A 21,208-nucleotide genomic window follows, 5' to 3' on the forward strand; every position below is an offset into this window, starting at 1 on the left:
ACAAAACAAAGTGGATCCCGCATTTAATCTCCAGCCAATTGGTTGCCTGCCTGATCCGCGCATTAGCGACGTCGTTCCATCTCAGGTATTAAGTGGCATAGGTTGCGATTTGTCTGGAGGCTTACAGCGCGGCCCTGCTGGGGGAGGCTGCGAGGGCGGGGGCGGGGGGTCTTTATGGGGGTAAAAATGCCGCTGTGATGGAATTATCTGTTTCGGTTTGGCTGTAAATCACCCCGCTAATCGGAACGCTCCAGCCAACGCGCGCGGGCTCTGGCACGTCGCCGCGAACGCAGGGTTTCGGGGGCCCTGCAGCTACGGAAGCCTGTTTGTATCAATAACGGCTTGTTAATGTCTCAGGCCTGTGCGTAGCAAACAGATATTTACAAGACAAGAGTTACATGAGTTTTTTTTTTTTTTTTTTAGAGAAGGGCTGGCTTTCCATCCTGCATTAATTGATTTCAAGTCATAACTGCAATTTCTGTATTTTTTTTTTTAAGTCAGAGTTTATTTAATGCATATTGCAGCTCTTGTCGTTGTTGAATGAAGCTTTCTTTTTAAAGCTAATTTTTCCCATCAATATACACAAGATACAAGTGAGATGATTCTCCTTCTAATTTCCAGATGTGCTTTTCCATTTATCTTCCCTGTTTACCCCTCAGCTTCTCTCTCTCTCTGAGCAAGTTTAGACTCAGTATCTTGAGCGCAATGTTTTTTCTTCTTCTTCTTCATAAACTTTCCCACATCACATGGTTGTGCGCCTCTGAAAGGACTTGGCACACCAGAAAAAACCGTTCTTCGCTTTCATCTTGGGAGCTGATCCAATTAAATAAGAGCACATTTACATGGGCCTTCATCAGGCAGTGACACAGAGAAGGCCGCGGTTAGCTTCAAGCTAATAAAAGCCTATCTTTCTCAGCGAAAAGGGGTGTCTGAACAAAGACACAACAGGTTAATGCAAGAACTTGTATTTTATTTCAGATCAGGACACATATCAGAGGTGTGGAGAGGATAAACCTCCGTGTAAGAACGGGACAGTCTGGAACAGGTGTTGGGTAGAAAGGGATCATTTTCAAAAAGGGAAATGTAAATAAACAATCAAGGTAGATCATTACCTTCTTTTATGGAGACACTCAAAGAAAACAGTTGATCGGTCTTCGTGAACAGCTAGGATTGTAATAATGTAGGGTCCATAATCCTGATATGTGGCGTGTGACTGCGTATGTGTGTCTTTGTGTTGACATGTTGACATATTCCAAAGAATGAGAAAACAACTCGATTGCCCTCAGCTCTGTTTTGATTTTAAAATGAAACATTCTGAAAAAAAATTTAAATTAAATTCCTCTTCCAGCGGAATTAAATATGTTTTTTACTGTTATGGACAGCAAATTGTAATGACATGCTGTTTTCCTGCATTCGAAAAAATTTTATGCTCTTGAACAAGACACTGGGAAGAGTCACTGCATGCGATTGTTTGGAAAGTAAGGTTAGCTGCACGCGTGCGGTATTATTCAGGCCTGATGAAAGCGGAGCTCGTACAGTAACACGCTGCGTTATCTGCGGTCTGGGGGTCTGCCGTGCGTACCGTAGATGATGTCGCCGATGTCTCCGGCACGGCGGACTGGAAAGAGGGGGAGAGCATTAAACATTGATACAGAGTTAAAATGGGCATTTACATCTCATTAGCGGCAGGCTGGAGTGATGGAGCACGGAGGCTCGGTGAGAAGGCAAACAACCCGCCGGCGTCCCCTCCCCCCCTCCCCCCCCCTCCGGGTGTTTGCCGAAGCGCGCGTGGTCCCGCCCGGCGCGCTGGGCCTCGTCCCGGAGCGTGCGCGAAACCGCGACCCCGTTCGCTGCCCAGGGGCCCGCCGCGCGGCGCAGGCCGAGCGATCTAGAGCGGCGCCAGCACCGCCATCGCCACGGTGACCAACCGGCCTGCGATGTCACCGGATACTGACCGCTGCTGTCGCTGCACAGAAATGTGCTGCTGAGATGGCATTCATTAAATCACCGTGAGCCAATGCAAGAGGTCCCCTGCAATATGAATGTTTTTGGGATTGAAAGATACATTGTCCATTACACGGGGCTCCACTTGCAATTTGTAGTAGTCGGAGTAGTAGTAATGACAATAATGATAATAATAATAATAATAATAATAATAATAATAATAATAATAATAATAATAGTAGTTGTGGTAGTATTCATACAGCTATTTGTGTCACACCCTGTATAATATTCTCTGAATCATTCATCTATTTGTCCTTTCTCTCACACCAAAAAAAAGTGTATGCATTTCATTGTATGCTTCTCCATGTATGTTCTCTAAATTTGATACGGCATGATTGGATAAGCTTTCACACAGATATTATGTCAAACCGAAGTAAGAGATGTGTTTTCAGCATAATATGAAGCCGCAGCTGACGTTACAAGACAGATTCATGATTATGATGTCTAAAATTCACACCTTACATCAAGTCCATAAATAGTTTGTTGTTCCAGTTAGTTGCCCCTTCTTGTATTTTAAAATAAATACAAGTTTCGTTTGTATCTTAGAATGCTGATTTAAAAAAAAAATATGCTAGAGCACTCTCAAGCAGTCAAATTTAGTTAGTTCTTCCATTACTCCATTCATAGAATGCACATATCTTATCCTTCTTTTGCCATTTTTAAATAAGTGCATTTATGTTAATTACAGGGGGTTTTGCTTAAAACATTGGACAGCTGCTAATATCACGTGTAATCTGCCCCAGGGGACGTCTGTCTGAAACCTTAAAGAGAGAGAGAGAGAGAGAGAGAGACCAGGGCAGTGCCATTTTGCTGCTCCACAGAACTATTTTTGTGACATTGCCCACTTAATGAAATGAGCTGATAGTCTATCCGAGAGGTTTCGGCTGACGTGGAAGCAAACAGCTATAAATCACTCACTGTCACATCAACCAGGTCAGCCTACAACGTAATCCTAAATATTTTAAGAGTGAGTCTTTTAACAGTAATGAGAGTTTAAAAAAAAAAACATAAATATAGGACTTATTTACACATTGTATTGTTCCCCTCGGTTTGTTTTCATCAAGGACGACGAACAGATTAAACGGGCCCTGTTAAGGTTCACATTTTGAGGGGAAAAAATGCGGTAATTTGCGAAAATTATGCCTGAGCACAGCCTCGGTCCTCTCTGTGCACGAGGCAGAGTTAACACCGAGCATAGAGAAACAGCTGGGCTGAATTTTTAGCACCCATAATTAATTAAGAGGCTCATTCCTGGGATTTGATGATTAAATAAAGCAGAGGCCGTATTCCCAGTGTGATTTCAGAAAAAAAGTCTACTCCACTTCACTTATTGTGTGTGTGTGTAAGTGTGTGTGTTTGGGGGGGATGTGTGGGTGAGTGGAATGTGTGGCAGGTTAAAAAAAAAATCGGTGACAGTCATACCATGACAGGCTACTGCTTTTCAGACATGCAAAAAAAGTACATTCTGAATCATCACCTAAAATATTGTCTTTTTGCCATTGTGAGTACTAGGACTACGTTTCTTAGTCTCCCAGTGTTTTTTGATCCACCAATGGAAACTAAAGGACAAACATATTGTTAAATTGGGGGGTCTGTTTTGGCAACACTTGCTGTGGTACTATTCCACAGATGGTCTCACTAATAATTTAAGCAAGTCACATAAAGGGGGGGTATCCTTTTACACATTTGAACTGATGTTTATTCTTCTCAGTTGGTGCCTGGTCAGCCATGTATAAACGTAGCGAGATTGTTTATGTAAAACTTAAGAACAGTGCCGCGACTGTATTTAAACAATTATTATCAAAATAGCGCTTCATTTATCTGCCAAATTCAGTTAACGTGTTAATAAGCATGGTGTGAAATGACTGTGTGTTATTGAATCTAAAATAAGTTTTTTAATATATTGTCTTGTATATGTAAACGCAATTTATATAATTCCAACCGGCATAGGTGCCTTTATGTTCTTGTTTTGCCACACAATAGAAATGTGTCATTTTTATGAAATCAGTAATGTTCGATATTTTCATGAGAAAGCTACATAGTTCTGCTAACTGTAAATCATAAAAAACCTAAAGCAAAATTAAATTATTAAAGAAGCCACACTAAGCTCAGTATGAGTGACCAACGCAAAAGATCCGGTCCCTCTTTTTCCAGCCTATGTAACTTAAATCTGTGGTGCTGAAAGGAAAATTATTATTTCAGGAAAATGACAGTTATTGTCAGACGAAAAATTTCAGTTAATCTGTAAAATCCGTAAGTATGCTATCGAACGTCGAATTAATCTTTCCAGACAGTATTACCTGAAAAGCAAAAACGTGGGCACTGCAATTATCTTTATTTAGACAAATATATCCTATATTTTATTATAGGCATGTTGGCAATGCAGTGCATATTGATAAAAACTTCAGGAAAAAAAAAAACGTTTATATAGGCTGGATAATAGTATTTTTGCAATCGGCATGTTGTGCGGTAGACAGGTGGAAGAAACTTTTTAGTACAACAACTGCTTTGTTAAAATAACCCGTTTCTAAAAATCAATAAATGTGGATTTCTAATTGCAAGAATTCAACGTGCGTACTGGTTTGACGACATAGCGTTTCTCACTACGGAGGAAAAATAAATAGTGAACTTTTTTTTTTTTTTAAATCAAAGAAACAAAAAAAAAAAGAGAGAAAATCTCTAAATTGAAAAATTAAAGGCAATGAAAATATTGCGAATTGTTCTGTTCATAATCAGAGTCCCTTCTGTGAAGAGGATTGTGGCTACGCACGCCGCGCAGATAAGTGGGCTCTATGTGGGCTACGTGAACCGCAAACAAACACCGCGCCTTTCTGCACGTCTCCATATACCGGCGTGCATCAGGGTCTTGGACCACTATGATAGGCCTATTCTGGAACAGCTGGCGCCTTCTCTGCTGCGCAACGATCCAACAAGCTCCCGGTGGGCTTGTTTTGTAGCGAAAACCTTATCGATATTTAGAAAATTTGGTTTTAAAAATAAAGCCAAATATTGTTTTATTTTTATTTTAGGTTATTCATATCGTAAAACGTATTAAATCAAAAACATTTCTGTTGCATTCATAAAGTTTGTATTATCACATGGAACATTGCATAGCATATGTGCTGCAATTTACACTTATTTGCACAGGTTAACGCCAAACTGACTAACTTGCTGGCCAGTAGTTGTAATGATTAATGCATGGAATTTATGTATTTGTGTTCAATCAAATTTATGTTTTTTTTTCTTGAACATTAAAATACTTCCAAAACCATGTGTATTATGGACATCGCCTTAGTCCACTGCTGTCTCCTGGAATACATGTGGTGTGATTTTACGGAGGCATATGAATTTAAAACCATTTAATCAGAAATAGACAGTAAAAATGCAAACAACTCAGTAATTATAAAAGGTGTTCCCGGGGCAATGGGCTTGCGATTAGCTGTGGGCCAATAGTGTTTGTTGTCAAACGAGTAAAACATCCATCGTGGCTTGACCCGATTTTTTTTTTCAACTAGGCCTCCGCATAGGCTATTTATGATTGTGCCCTGTTCCTCGAACTTTTTTTTTTTTTTTTTTGTTATTCAATTTCTGGAAACGTTCTTTTTTATTTCTTTATAAGCTAACTGGAATTTAAATTCATATGAACAATTAGGCCAGCATTTTATCGCAGTGGGCCTATACGTCTTCCTATTGTAATTTACACTGACGTCGAGGTGTAATAAAAGCTATCTCAATTACTCGTGCTTTGCCCTTTTTTTTTCTTCCGCACATGGGAACCGTTTCGCTCTCACTTGACGTTCTCACGTTGTAAGTCCATGCCTTGCTTCCTAACAATGAACCAGCTAGCCATTCAACTGGAAGAGAGGCGAAGAAGAATACGAAAAAAAAGTTGGTCAAAGTTAGGCTGAATAGCTTTATAATATTATCGTATCATGGTGTCATTCGCAAAGTTTTACAACGAATCAGGTAGGCTGCTTTCTCAGCTCAATAACAATACGTTGCTGAGTGGATTAACAGCATACAGCGCAAATATTTGTTATTGAATTGGATAACGGTGCCAAAAAAGCTTTGGTCGTGAGTATTTAGGATTTAGTAGGGTAGGCTATAATACGGTGGTGTGAGATTGGATTTAATTAACCAAATGTTTTACGAAGATTTAAAATGTGACTTTATGTGCAGAAGTTCCTATTTGTGAATACAGAATTAAACAAAAACTAACGCATATATGCTAATTTCTCGCAATCTTTTTTTTTAAGTTATAAGTTATATATAAAACTTATTCTCATATTTTCGAAACGACATTCAGAATATAAATAGGTTTGGTATACAACATGGTAATCAATTTAAATGGCCATATATATCTATCAAAACTTCACACACACATGTTGCTATAAGAATTTTTGACAATATCTGTCCAGATACGCAATGCCCACCGTCGTAATTTAATATCAGAAGTACACAATTCTGTTGTAAGGTTGTTCCGGACAAAAATGCATTTAATTCTACACAAAATTATGAGAAGAATGATTCTCATCTCAAACATTTGTATAACACAAAAAGTATGTAAATGATAATAAATACAACGTATTTGTATTATTTGCTTCGTTTAAGTAATGAAACAACAGCACATAAGAAATCGTTTGGGAACAACGTATTTCATTGACAGTCCGTGTCATTTAAGGGTAAAGCGCCTTGGTCATTTTAAATTTGCCCTGCAAAAAAACATTTTTGAAAGAAATTTAGCTTGTTGATGTGTTGTAATCACAGCGAAAACACACTCCGATAGGTTAAAATAAACCCGCTGTCTATGTGACTCAACGTAGAGGACATTAAAGCTGTGAGAATTTTAGAAAGCCCTGGGGAGTTTTCAGCCGGAGTGCAGAAGGCAAACTACAGAGATTGATGACGGAACCTTTTAAGGGGGAAATCCCTTTCAGACAAGAACAATCAATTGTTAGCCTACCCGACTTGCATGATGATGATGATGATGATGATGGCTATTATTACAATAATAATAATTATTGTGTAATGTAATTGTATATTTAAGCATATATTGAAATGCATTCCACACATTATTAATTAAATTATTTGGTTGCGTTTTAAATCGTGATTCTTTTTCAAATTTTTCCAATGTTTTTCTATTTTAGTCCATTTAAAAAATCTTATACATTTGCTTTCATATGTATGTTGAACAATAGCCCCATAATAATAATCATAATAATTCATTCAGTAGGCCTAATGATAGCCATAACAATAAAAGCAATATAAATAACAACAATGCATTCCATAATGATGATAATAATAATAATAATAATAATAATAATAATAATAATATCATCATCATCATCACCATCATCATCACCACCACCACCACCAGCGTTGCTAATGTGAACTCGCTGAATTCTGAATGTGCAGAGCGTCGGTTTCTTATATGAGAACTGGTTTTTATAGCCTACACAAACTGTAAGGTATCAGAAACTTGGATGAAGCGTTTTAACAGTTCGTCATTGTTTTATGTAGAAATGATCATAAGTCCAAAAGACATAAGTGCAATTTTGCCTTTGAAAAGCGAATCTGGGAAAACTGCCCGAAGGAAACACCGCTTAGTACACGTTTTAATCCGGCAGCACGTGCATAATTAGCATAGATGCAAGCGGACAAATTAATACGGTGGGAGGTTTGCGTCATTAGGAGTGTCGTTGTTTCTGCATGGGCAGTGTCTGGCTTGTTTGGGCCATCTCGAGGAAGATACACCCTAAAAACAGATTAGCAACGAAAACCTTAAATTAGGAGCAAGTCTGACACCTACCTGTGAAAGCGGGAAGAGTTGCAATAAACTCCTGGGTTTATTTAGTTGACTTATTTGGCATTGACTGTTCAGAGCGCCGAACAACCAACACTTGGCCAATTGCAGAAACACCCAAAATTAAGAATAATAATAATAATGAATAAATAAAAATAAAAAGTTTAGTTCTCTGTCACTTTAAATCTAACGTTGCCCTCAATTTAATAGCTTTTCCGCGCCTAGGAAAATTGTAATGAGGACTAAATTTGGCATAAAATCGAACTCATTAGCAAAGTTCGCCACCTGATCGCTTTGCATAAAACACGAGACGAATTAGGTGTAAGTGGGTTAAATGATAGCTCGGCAGTTTTGCATTATCATATCAGTAGGCCTGCTGACCTGCTACAATAATTTCGATATTATTTACTTCCATCTGAAATACAATCCAAGTGATTGGCCCTCGTTCATCAGATTCATGATTTAAATATGTCTAGCAAATGATCGACAGGTGACAGGCGTTTCTGTTGTTGTGAAATACAAAGTATTGTACAGGTAGGCCAAGGGGAATTACAAATGTGCCCATGCCTATTTTACCACTGCTGTGTTTAGGACACATCATGCCAACATATAATGCAGACAATATCCCATAATGTAGTATCTAGCAATTTCACAAAGCAGATGGTGCCATATTTAGTAGGATTGTTAAACGTCATTTTAATAATTGACATTTTACAAGGCGACTGCAAATTGATCGATAAGCATGTCTTTCTTTTTAAAGAAAGCAAAAGAACTGGCTAACACTCAGGGGAATCAGAGGTCAAAATATATAAGTTATTACTTTGAATTATGAAGCTCTCTGAACAACAGAACTTATATATTTATCCCCCCCAAACCACTGCTGTACAAGTGATTTATCATAATTTACTTCAAAGATAGTGTATTGTCCATTTTAAATACAAAATGCTACATTAAATATACATATTATAGTTTTAATACAAATATTCTCAGGTGGCGGCAGCGTTTAAGACAATTCTTAGATGTTACATTTTTTTTTCTTTTTTTCTTTTTTTTGGATTGGAAATCCAGATTTCAGAATAAGCATTTTCTCATTGAAAATAACCTTTGTTTCCTCAGGAGTGTTTTTTATTACTTTTTAACCAACACATATAATAAATAAATGTCCTTGTTTTTTTGGAGGAGGCCAATATTAAATGTTTGACATACCTTTCTTTAGTTCATAAGGGGAGTCTTTACAAAGATCTACTTGTGTCTGACTCCTGGCTTTGCTCTCTCGCACCAGTGCCTCTGCCCTATTTAAAACAGTCTGGTTTAATCCGTTAAAATGTGTCGTGGACCCCGTGCTGGAGCCGTGGTTACCGTGGAGATGTCCAAAAGTGCCGTAGTTCGTATAACCCGGGTAAAAGGGAGACGTGTAGTAAATAGGCCTGGAAAGTACTGTGCTGTTTGGGAACGGGCACTGAGGCGGTGACCGCGACGGCGACGACGCGTTGGCCGTGATGACGGAGCTTTGACCCGTTCCAGGGGCCTGCGGCAAGTCGCTGCTTCCCTTACACCTGTCCGAAGAAGTCGCAATCTCGGCGAGAGACCAAAGTTTTGGTTTTGGGGCAGAGGGGAGAGAATGAATCACAGACGTGGCGTTGCTGCCGCAGTTGACGCCGCTCGCTGCGCTCGATGTTTGCACGAGCTCAGTCGGCTTCTCTTGCACAATAATCTCGTTTCCGCGAGGCACGTTCGGGGGAGAAGAAGTGGTGGGTTTTGGAGAGTGAGACAATTCTGTCCGGTCCTCTTGTTCTTTTAATTCCGAGTCAGTCAAAACTGGATCCACCTCTTTGCCAAGATTTTCATCTTTAAATCTGTCGCATGTAATTTCCCCCGGGTTCCGTTTATGTTCTGCAGAGTAATAATACAAATTAAGTAAATGCAAACTTCCTTTTCTAATCATTTTGAGCCGAATCACAATTTGCAGTCTGTGCCTTTTTTTAAACGCCCTGGTTTTAGTCGTTCAAATCTCCATTCAGAAAAGTATTTAACAACTACTTCTAAATAATAATAATAATAATAATAATAACAATAATAATGTCGTATTGATGTTATGAATATTATTAACATAATAATAATAATAATAATAATAAACATCGCTGCCTATGTTTCGGTAAAATTGCTATTTTCCGAAGCAATTCAAATAGTTTTTTTGATAAGAAATCTATGTCACCAGCAATACTGAAGCGCAAGTCAAATAAAGAGAGTTGATTATTATTTAAAGCAATTGTCCCATTATAAATAATTTACCACCATTAACTAGCAATCAATTTTGCGCCCTGAATGGAAACGACGCGGATGAAAAATTGATGAATTTCATACAGACCTGACTCGGTGTCTGTCGAGTCCCCCTTGTCCGTGGGCTTGTGTGGCTCGTCGTCGTCGTTTTTCTCTAAATCAATATTTTCGTCTTCCTCCTCATCCTCGCTTCTGTTCCTCGGGGTCCATGTCATCTTGTTCTCTTTCTTTAGCCTTCTCCTGGCGTTGGCGAACCAGGTGGACACTTGTGTGAGGGTCATTTTGGTGATGATGGCCAGCATGATCTTCTCGCCTTTCGTGGGATACGGGTTTTTCCGGTGTTCGTTAAGCCAGGCCTTTAGAGTGGCCGTGGCGTCCCTAGTTGCGTTTTTTCGGTAAGCAGGGTCTCCATAGGGATACGAACCCAGGGGAGCCGCGTAGGGGTGATATCCTATAGACCCAGCCATGCCTGTCGTGTGGTCGTATGGGGAGCCCTGAAAAAAAGATTAAACACTTGATTTATTAAACAGTTTTAAAATGGGGAAACTATTATTATTAAACACAAATCAACAAAACATTTGATACGAATTGTAATAATAGAATGCATTTAAATGTGAATAATTGAAATATCGGAATAGACTAAATGTATATATTATACCGTGACTGTAGAAGCCGTACAATTAGAAAAAAAGTCAGTCAGTTTCGTTTCTTTAACTATATATATTGTTTTTAGGTATTTCAAAATAATCGAACGTGGCTCATTTATATTTTCTTTTAAGTTGACATTTATCGAAGTTAAATTTACTAGCCGACTGTGCGCAACAATTTTGGTGCTTAAAGTGTCAAATTTGATTCTGTTCTATACGGTTAAATGCCACGTCTTTTACGCAAAGAATGCTTTACATTAAAAACCACAACGGTGTGGCTAATTAAGTGGGTCATGCAGAGAATATACGTGGATGATAGACATTCATTATAAATGGACTGGTCTATATACTACAGCTAATGCATTCAACTTATGTTGAACATTGCATTAACGAAAAAAGTATGATGTTGGCTTTGGACTGCCAGATAGCCTACGAGCTGATATATATTTAAAAGAAAATAAAATAGGACACGAATACCAGCTGGGTGAATGCGAATCACTCAAGTGGAAAATGCATGCAACCCACTCTAACAATTGTGTATGCGAACACAATCATGTTGTTTGATATTTAAAGTCATTTTCAAAAAAACCAAAAACAGTATTTGTCCAATTCTCTTATAAAACAGGTTGCATAAATCTTATTGTATAGTCTTCCGCAGAGCAAGTCGCGCATCCTTAATTTTGCTCATAATGCTGTAAATTAATTACATCTGTGGTCTGTAGCATATTTTCTGGTCGGGTATAGGTGATTTGTAAAGGGATTGTACTTACTATTGGGATAAACTGGAAACCAGCGGGTAATGGGGAAACAAACATCACATTCACAGATCTGCTTTCAGTAGCATAATGTGTACAATAACACGGCTTTGAAAGTTTTTACAAAGCCGAGCTGTGTCTGAACTGTAGCCGAAGAACGCATAGCTATCGTTACAGGAAGCCACTCACCACATACGAAGTAAATGTTGCTGCCGCCGCAGGGTCTGCGCTGTATTGGAGATGTGAGTTGTAGCCAGGCGAAGGACTGGTGAACGCTGTAGATCCAGCATAGGGAGCAAAAGCAGACCCCGACGAAGATCGTCCAAGTTCCTCGGTCCTGGGTCCAGAAATGACGCTGGTACTGTACGCCGGGCACGAATACAGTGCCAAAGAAGCTGACGGCTGATACAAGTAGCCCTGAGGATACGCCATGGTAAAAAAACCCCGAAAATAAGCCACTTATTTGTGCAGTTTTCCTTTATTTGCTCCTGCACTTTCTGATCTGAATCATAGAGACTCGCATCGACAGACTGCTGTCTGTTTCTCTCTGTGCTTACCGTAAAAAATAAATAAATAAAAAGATTTAGATTGCGATATTTGGTTGCTGTCAGCTGCAGCTGATCGGCTGTGTTTACTTGCTTTCAGCCTTCTTTTTTGGTCTCACTCCCTCTCCTTCTGTCTCTTTCACTCTCTCTCTCCCTCCCTCCCTCTCTCACTCACTCACTCACGCTCTCTCTCTCCCGCTCCTTGTCATGCACTGCAGAAATAGTTTTTTTGCCTTCAGATGGGGGACTTTGCTTTGGAAAATGTCCTGCCAAGATGCTGCTAACTTGGAAATTCAGGATTCTGACGCCTACTACGCGCGTTACGCTCCTCCTTTCTGGGTGTAGTCAACGGAGGAAAAAAAGGCGAAGCTTATGCTGGGTCACCACAGCCCCAGTATAATGATCGATCCCAGCTCCCTGCCTCTCTCTCCCGCGATTCCTCCCTCTCTGTCTCGCGCCTTCTTTCTGACTGTCCTCTCTCCACTAGGCTACTTAACGAGCCGCTTTGCTCGCTAGACTCAAGCATCTGGATGACAATATACTGCCAGCCGCTAGACGAACTCCCAACTTTCTGCTTCTTCTTTAAAAAAAATAAATACTTGAAACTATGGCGAGTAATAGCAAATTCACCGTTGTCTGTCAGTGGGGCTCGCCGGGTTTGACAGGGATAGATTTCTTTTTTTCTTTTTTTTTCGTTCGCTATATAGTTTTATCTTGGCCATTTTCAACGTTCGCTGACTGTTAATAACAAGGTTACTTAAAAAAAGAAGACTCATCCAGTGAAGCTGCGAGTATGTATGGATACTAATTATAAGTTTATGCATACTTAAAGCAGAACCGATGATGAAAAGAATAATAATTTGAAAATACTTCTTAACGAAATATTTAACTTGCATTAAATTGCATACACAACAAATCTCGCTGTGCTAAATCAAATCCTAGCAAGAGTCCAGCAGACAATATTCACTCTTTTTGAGTTTTAAAATACTGAATTTATTTTGCAGTGAACATTTCCTTCTGTAAATGTGCAAAATTATTACCCCCATACAACGTAAGAAGTTGACCGTTGACAGGTAGCCTATTGACTAGAATGGCTATTTGCCAGTATATCCAGGAATAACCCAGCCAGTCATTTCTTCCTTGGAGCTCACAAAAAAAAAAAAAAAAAAAAAGAAAGATCAAAACGACGGGGGATTATTGCCATAAGAACGACGATGTAATCTGCTTTGATGCTATCAAATAGATTTCCCAACAGGAACATATCCAGATTCATTTAATTCCGCCTGTTTTAGTAGCTGTGCTAATCTAACATGTCAGATATCGCCAGGATATAAAGCGACGTACGTTTTAATATCCGAATTTGACTCGTATCGCGTACTTTACAAGGACGAGTACTTCTACTAATAATGGGCTAATAACGACGTTACTATTCAATTAAACCACTCCTGGTTTAGGCTATCTGTTTGAAAAATGTTTCAATAATAATAATAATAATAATAATGCGTTGTATTATTATTTTATTATTTATTATTATTATTATTAATAATACTCGGAATATTTTAGTTATATTCGGTTTACGGTGAATCAAACTTACACGTCTGAAACTCACAATGGCCGTTCCTGCAATGTCAGTGCAGTAATATAGTGGAACGAGGTGAAGAGACGTCGAAGTCTCCGGCGCACCGAAAGGGATCGCTGTAGGCGCTGCTAAAAACTAGGCCTATGTGAATTCGGTCACATGTTGCTTTACTGTGAAAAAAGAACCTCCGGGAATTCCAGAATGGGTGACGCTGATGTACAGCCATTCACGTCAAGACTTAGAAAACAGTGTACGGACGTAAAATAAATTTAAGAGAGAATGATGACACTGTTTAATGTATTAGGCTATTATTATTTTTTATATTATGATGATTATTATTAGTAGGTTATTATTATTAGTATTGGTAGTAGTAGTAGTACTCATAGTTGAATAAAAGGGCTAGTAAGGATGTAAGACTAAATGCACTGCCATCCTCTTAGATAATTATGTATGTATATTTACACACTCTTTACACTTTTCAATGAAGTGTAGAACTACAGTTCCCTTCGTGCTTACCTGACGTTAAATATCATTGACCAATATATTTTTACCACTGTAATTGACGTTGCGATTGGCCAATAGCGTGCAGAGTAATAGAGAACCAGCGTGCCAGTTGTCAAGGATACGGAGTAGAGTGAGCCAATCCCAAATTCTGATCCTGGATCGGTTCTATCTATTTAGTACATGATGGTTGTGATGAGGATTGGGGTTGCATGAACTGATCCTGGATTGGCTCTTGGGGATAGAACGTAAACTGCATACAATCATACCGGAAGAGGTGACTGCCGGCAGTTTGAAATGACATCACAATTCATTGAAACATTGTTATTGGCAATAATAACTTCATCGACTCCAGCTCGAGTTTGATAAGGAGATTATTGTTTCTGCAATAGAAGAGAGAACAACAGAAAGCAATCATATGAACCTGGAAAATAGATTGATGACCGCCAACGAACGACCAGACCTGGACGAAAAAGGTAGGCACTGATTGCACGGTCGGTTAACTAACTGCATTCTGAAACGGCTAGCCTTCACCAAACTGACCTAGTCACAGCTTTCAGCATTTCTTATAGAGTCCATTTGATAATATTATAACGCACTAGATGAAATGCTGGCTACTAAATATGATGTTATATGTGATGCTATTTTTCAGTTTCCTATTACTGTAGATAACTGAAGGATCAACGCTAATCCGTTAAACTAGGTAGAGAGCTGGATATAGCGAAATAAAAATAGCTTAATTTGTTTTAACATTTATCTTAAATCAATTGGAGATAATATTATTTACACTACACGTAAGGTAGTAGGCTAAAGGGAGTCGTGTAATTTACGCTTGTTCCGCCTACATTTTTACGACGAAAGGATGCGTGTGGCTCACGCGCAAGTTATGGACTAAGTTCACTGAAAATACGACGTGTAAAAGACAAAAGTGACTTAATGATAGGGTATATATTGCGATACTTCATCCACTGATTAATCTACGATAATTCATATGTACATTCTGTCATAAGATTGTGGATCGAAGGAGCTATGGGGTGTGAGGATACTATGAGTACAAGTAGGCTAGCCTACAAACTGAGTGTGCCATGTGTCTTCGGTTGTGGATCAGGCTCGTAATGCCTGTGGGAGTAGGCGTAATCTAATTTGGATTGTCTATTATTAGAAAGCATAAGCTATCTATTTTAGCGGACTAATTGCAGTGCTGGTTCACTCGGAGGTTGGTGAAAGTGTTGCCGTGAAGCATTTGGCAGCATTGCTGGAGTTCTACGGTTTGCTAGCTGCTATCTATCTACATCAGTGGCAAGTCGGTATCGTAGTGTATACAGCCTTCAAACAATTCGTTCGGATTTCTGTGTCTTAAACCGATTAGTTCACGCCTGACTTACTTTGATGTGCTGTGTTAGCTCAGGAGTTTTTCCACTTGGCATCTGGCTGAAATTTAAAAAATGATTTTGATCACCAGTGAGATGCATTTCTAGAATGTACAGGTTATATTAATTTACGTGCACTTGGAGGCATTTCGCGTTGCATTTAAATTTTGCATCGTGTCACAATTTCGGAATCTACACTCACAGTGTAAAGTCTTAACTTGTGATGTTAATATTCAGTAGCTTGTGCTTAAATTCCCGTTCTGAAAACGACGCTTTGAACCTGTAATAATAATGATGGTGTGTCTGGTATTGCTGTTGCTGCTGTTATTATTATTTAGCCTACCTTAAGACTATTTTCTTTTCTTTTTTTTCTTCTAACTAATGAAAATGCATTATCATTGTGTGTCATAGCATTTGAATCATCTCTCCAATATACAATAAATGTTGTATTATAATTTCATAATTTTTTATGTCTCTTTCTTCATCAGACATTCAGATTGACAGCTGTGCATATGTCCATTTGTAAGGACTTTTATGTAATGGAAATTCAGGTAAGGCAAAAATTTATCCTCCAGTCAGAATAAGGTGTTACACAAAGCGTATATGGGAATTCAATAAATACCCTTCACAGTTGTCCTCTAACGGCAAACATGGGTACAAAGACATATGCACATTTATTTATTTGTTTGTTTATTTATTCTTATTGTGCAGCTTTAAATGCATTCTGATGTGCAAAATGTAGTATATACCAACAAAACAAAGTATGTAAATGTAAACCGTGGTGCAGTAAAACTGTCTAAAAACAGTAATGATCATGTGATTTGAACTCAGGACGATTCATTAAATATCATTGAAATAATGTCGGAAATGAGTCGTGAAAGTTGATCTTGAAAATGTGATTGCAGAGCTCATTCACGATAAGGTTTTATTTTGCATCCGGTGCTGTGCCTACTAAGAGGTATATCTCAGTAAGTCTCCCCCATATCCAAAGAAACAGAGTCTTGAACCTGTAATCCCGATCGGTTTAACAAGGGAACCTATCCGCCGACCCCGCCAGATCCCACTGTTGTCTTTTGACAGCACTAATTATTTTCTTGTCGTTTTTTTTTTCTTCCGACAAAGGTGATGGTGGCAATTACATTGTGAGCACAATTTAATTAAGAATCGGGATTGGAGTATTGTTTTCAGCCACAATGTAGGCCAGTTTTGTTACTTGGCAATAAAGCGTTGCATATGGTTTTCTTTTCTTTGCTAGTTGAATTGGGGGGGGGGATCCTTATCTCAGGTAGTTTCTTAATTCACAGGATCCATGATGTCAGTTGACAGAATTGTAGCTGAAGTATTTAGAATCCCGGCAAAGAATGTCATGTGATCATAAGAAGGCCAAGTTACTCACATATGCAGATGATATGTTAAATATATAATAAATGTATAAAACCCTATTCTGAAAATCGTAGCGCTAGCCAAATGATCAATATAGAAATAATGGTGATACATTATTCAGTGACACATTCATCAATATGTCTGCATAACAACTGTTTTAAAAGTAATGTTACCAGTATAATCTTATGTTCACTCTCTATTACCTATGAATGTGGTGTTTTCACTGAAAGCACCCGAAATGTAGCTAGGTAACATGTGAACCAGTAGTTAGGTTGATGATGGTATATGTCATTAGCAAGTTAGACATACTTCAATTGTTTTATGTGAATTATCTGAAGCTAGCGAGCTTGCTGGACAACTGTTTACATTTTAAATGTTGTGCACCTTGATTGCCAGCCAGCTGTACGTATGAATGAAACCAGGCAGATGTGGCTTTCTAGCAAATACAAAGGTAATAGGAATAGCTAATAGACACAGCTATTGGCTATTCCAGGCTCGCTATCCCAGTAACACAACATGTTGCACTTACACATGTAGAATCATTTGCACATCTTGGTGGAAGATAATTTGTCACCTTTGTACCCTGCAATTGGCTCCCATGAAGAGGTGTTGTTATTGGCTGATGTAGTTGGCTGTCGGTGTGATGTCCAATGGGAAGAATGAATAATTGTGAGGCTGGAGCATTTTGGTGCGGGAACATTAAGAAGGAGAAGCAGAAGATGAAGAAGAAGAAGAGAAGAAAAACACAAGTTCAGGGTACAGAAAACTGTATTATTATTTTTAAAGTTATCTAGTTTGTAGTCATAAGTGGCAACCAAACACAGTGCTGTATTGGTATGCGGTTTAACACATCTTCAACACAGTCATCCTCAAAGTTTTTGGAGTTTTTGTGAATAAAGCGTTTGTCAGTAATACTAAAAAATAGGCAGTTTATATGCGGTGAAAATCCATCACCTCTTAAGAGATTTTGCTAGTATGCAGCGATAGGAAGGAAAAGCAATGACTAGCCTTTGCTCTAGTCACTGAATGCGATGTACAGTAGTAGTGAAGAAACACTGTATTCATTCCAAAGCAAGCTAAGCTAAAGATGCCAACCTCAGAATGTAAGTTATGGTATACTACACACAACACACTGCTACTTATGCAGACCCTTCTTATTACTGGTGTTTCTGACTTCTCATAAATGAAGTGTTTACTGAGCAACTTGCATCACATTAAACAAAAGGGTCACAAAAGAAAAGAGCTTCACAGTATTTTGTGAGTTGCTGTTTCACTAACAACCTATAATTGATATGAGGGTCAGCTAAAAACATCTACAGTTTGTATGTAATAATCTGTAAAGTTTTTTCCCCTTGTAATCTATTAATTTATCCTTTCATTAATCAAATGTAAAAACACAGATACAGTAGGATTATGCGACAGTACGCAACAGTTTTAACCATTATGTGCTTAAATTCATTTAAATTCATTTGAGTCTGAGCTTAAAATCCTAATGCCCTGACATTTGTTATGCTCTGACCTTGTAATCATTCTGTGTACGAGAAATGCAGCATTACTAGGATTACTTACAAATTGGTTTCGCCATATTATTTAGCTTTCTTCGAGGGTACTTAACCAATTGTGATTGATTACACTGTCATGCTGAGGAAAGGCAACACAGGTGGCCATAATTGTGTTCAGTGCAGTTTTGGGAAAATATTTTGTTTAATTTGTAATTTAGGGCCTGTTTCCTTAAAGTGTGGTTGATGATAACTGAATTTCGATATACCTTGCATAAAGGTAACGACACAAAACATCTCACAATGTCGCTGCAGTGTAGTGGCAATGTTATGCAAACCATTCTAGTTACATTGTGAGAACATTTTGCGTTAGCTGTGTAGCTAGTGTAGTAGAGGTTAGAAAACTGAATGAATATTGACTGAAAGCACAAGTGGCTATATTGTTCGATTTTATGGAAACTGCCAAATGTGTTTTGGGTGTTTTTATGTTTTTCCAGGCATATCTTCAATTTTTTGATTTTTTTTGGTGGCTTATCTATATCAGGTATATAAATAAGTAAATTAATTTTTCCTCATTTAACCAAATGTACTTAATGTGCGAACACTCATGGGTTTCATCTAAATAACTACGATATATTCAGCATGAAGATTTAAACCGTACCGCACCTGGCCATTTTTATCCAGGAGATTTTATCCTGAAATTGTCTGCTTTCAGATTAGCAAGGAATTGAGCTTATAGTCTTTAACCAGGTATGTGTCCTCGATCTTCATGACAATAATAAGGATAATAGTGTGTGTCTCATAGCCCATCTTATAGAAGTAGCCCCATTAATCAGCTGGGAGAAGGTGTGAAATATTGGGCCGGCCGTACTGGTTTCAGTTGGAGACCATGCTACTAATCAAGTGTAGTTGAAGAGGCGGCAGTCATTTAAATTAAGTGTTTGTTTATACGGCTGTGATGCCACTACCCCCCCCCCCCCCCCACGCCCCCATGTGCCTCCTCCTGTTGTGCACCCCTGAATGGCAGGCCCCCACAACCGCTAAGTATTTAACTGATGACACTATTATGTGAAGTGATTTTGAAATGAGAAATTTCAGACAAAAGATTGCGCTCGCTCCTGTCTTCCCCCCCCCAAGCCCCCCCCCTCCCCGCTCCTCTCCGCTGGCTCTGCAGATTATGATTGATTTGTTTGTGACAGATTGCAGGAAGCAGCCATTGATTTTTCAATGTTTTATCTGAAAAATTATTTACAGTTGTAACCGTGGGGGGAGGTATTTCACACGGACTGTCAGCGTTTGAAAGACCGGGATAATATTCTCTGCTCCGTGACAAGACAAATTACCTGTAATGAGCACAGTAGCTGAAGGGTATACTTTTATTTTAAAATAAGTCAATAACCCCAGCGACTAAACGAATATTGATTCGGGCTAATGAAGCCTGAGTAATGTGAAAATGAGCTCTTGGAGGGGGCCCCGCTAAAGGATTGCCTCTCGGCGCGGCGCGGCGCGGGAGCGACCGCGTCACTCGCCGCTGCCCTGCGAAACGATGCAGATTACGGGCGGATCATTAGCCGACTTAGCGCCGCTTCTTTAGCGCGGAGGCTACGGACGGGCTCTGCAGATGAGAGGAGTCCCTCCCATCGCTCCTCCTGTAATATGTGCCGCCGCCGCGGGCGCGTTCTCCAGTACGGCCTTTATTTTCAGACGCCTTTTTGTTTACTTTTTTTTTTACGCTAAACACTTTTTGAGGTTAGTTTTGGGAGGGAATGGGTTTGCAGCACCGAAACCGATACGGGATCTACGTTTTATTTGCGGTGTGCACGTAGGTATAAGCAATGCAGGTGAACATCGAGTGCTTATCTCAACAGAGGAAAAAAAGGGTTTAAAAGGGTACTCAAAAGAATGTCAAGCGACTGAAGGATACAATGTGTGATGAGGCTGTTTAAGTTGTGTGGAGGATTTTGTTTTAGACCCTCTGCATGTGCTGTGGCTGCTCAGTTCATCCAGCTGTTCAGGCGCTGCAGACCTCTAGGTTCCTTCCTCACAGCGGACTCGAGGTTTGTTGTTTTCGTTCAGAAGGTGCACGGGTTTGCTTGATGAGAACAGCTGTTGGAGAGCACGTGGGGGGCTGGTTTGAGGAGCCCCCGCCCCAACCCTAACCCTCCACCCCCCCCCCCCCCCCCCCAGGGTAAGTGGGTATGATGGCCATTGACACTGCAGGAGACCCCTACTCAGTCAAGTGACAGAGCCACTCTGTTTTGCAATTCTAGAATGGCAGAGTGCCGCAGAGTTTCGGTCAGACGTCATGGAGGAGGACGTCATGGTCCTGGACGAAATCCGTCATTGTGCACGCATACACATAGGCCCACGCACCCCATGTGCACGCACACGTACACACGCACAAAATGCAACGCGTCTGATCAATTTCCTGCTCAGAGTTGGGTGTTGATGTCTTGATGGCAGAGTTTGTTTGGGGTGGTTTTTGACACTGCGCTTGTGACCGTAGGAGTTGTGAGCTCATTTTCTCAGGTGAGACATTTAAACTCAGTCTTTGAACAAGACGCTTGTGTCTGTGCGTGCTCCTGTAAATGTCCGGTAATGCTGCTCCACAGCTATATTGCAAGTTCAGTACTCGGTATAAGCCGCTGCTTGTAAAAGATTAGCTGAAGATGCTCTGTCCTCTGACAGAGAGTGGCTGGGCAATTTTAGCTCTCAAAACACAATTTGAAGGTATGAGTGAGATTTCACTTTGACGTTTTACGTTAAAAAAAGGGGGGGGCGGGGGTGCCTTTTTCCTTTCTGTGTGTTTCTCACATGTTATTCCAAAGACATTGGATTTTGT

General features: G+C 39.5%; 2 protein-coding genes across 2 annotated transcripts in view; one reads left to right on the forward strand and one right to left on the reverse strand.

Moving 5' to 3' along the window:
- Window positions 1-949: 949 nt before the first annotated feature.
- LOC135241710 (Iroquois homeobox protein 5a-like) lies at window positions 950-12,182 on the reverse strand. Its single transcript, XM_064312314.1, has 3 exons — window positions 11,679-12,182; window positions 10,176-10,581; window positions 950-9,700 (listed from the first exon to the last, which is right to left on the reverse strand). The coding sequence occupies exons 1-3, from the start codon at window positions 11,919-11,921 to the stop codon at window positions 8,997-8,999; spliced, it is 1,353 nt and encodes a 450-aa protein (XP_064168384.1). The 5' UTR covers window positions 11,922-12,182; the 3' UTR covers window positions 950-8,996.
- Window positions 12,183-13,055: 873 nt separating this feature from the next.
- The window catches only part of LOC135241711 (ankyrin repeat domain-containing protein SOWAHC), a 144,124-nt gene continuing 135,971 nt past the window's right edge, over window positions 13,056-21,208 (forward strand). Inside the window, exons 1-2 of the mRNA XM_064312315.1 lie at window positions 13,056-14,590; window positions 15,973-16,035. Of these exons, the coding sequence (XP_064168385.1) occupies window positions 15,997-16,035 (39 nt within the window). The 5' untranslated portion in view covers window positions 13,056-14,590; window positions 15,973-15,996. The remainder of the gene's footprint in view (window positions 14,591-15,972; window positions 16,036-21,208) is intronic.

Source organism: Anguilla rostrata, chromosome 16, assembly GCF_018555375.3.
Source record: "Anguilla rostrata isolate EN2019 chromosome 16, ASM1855537v3, whole genome shotgun sequence".
NCBI lineage: Eukaryota > Metazoa > Chordata > Actinopteri > Anguilliformes > Anguillidae > Anguilla > Anguilla rostrata.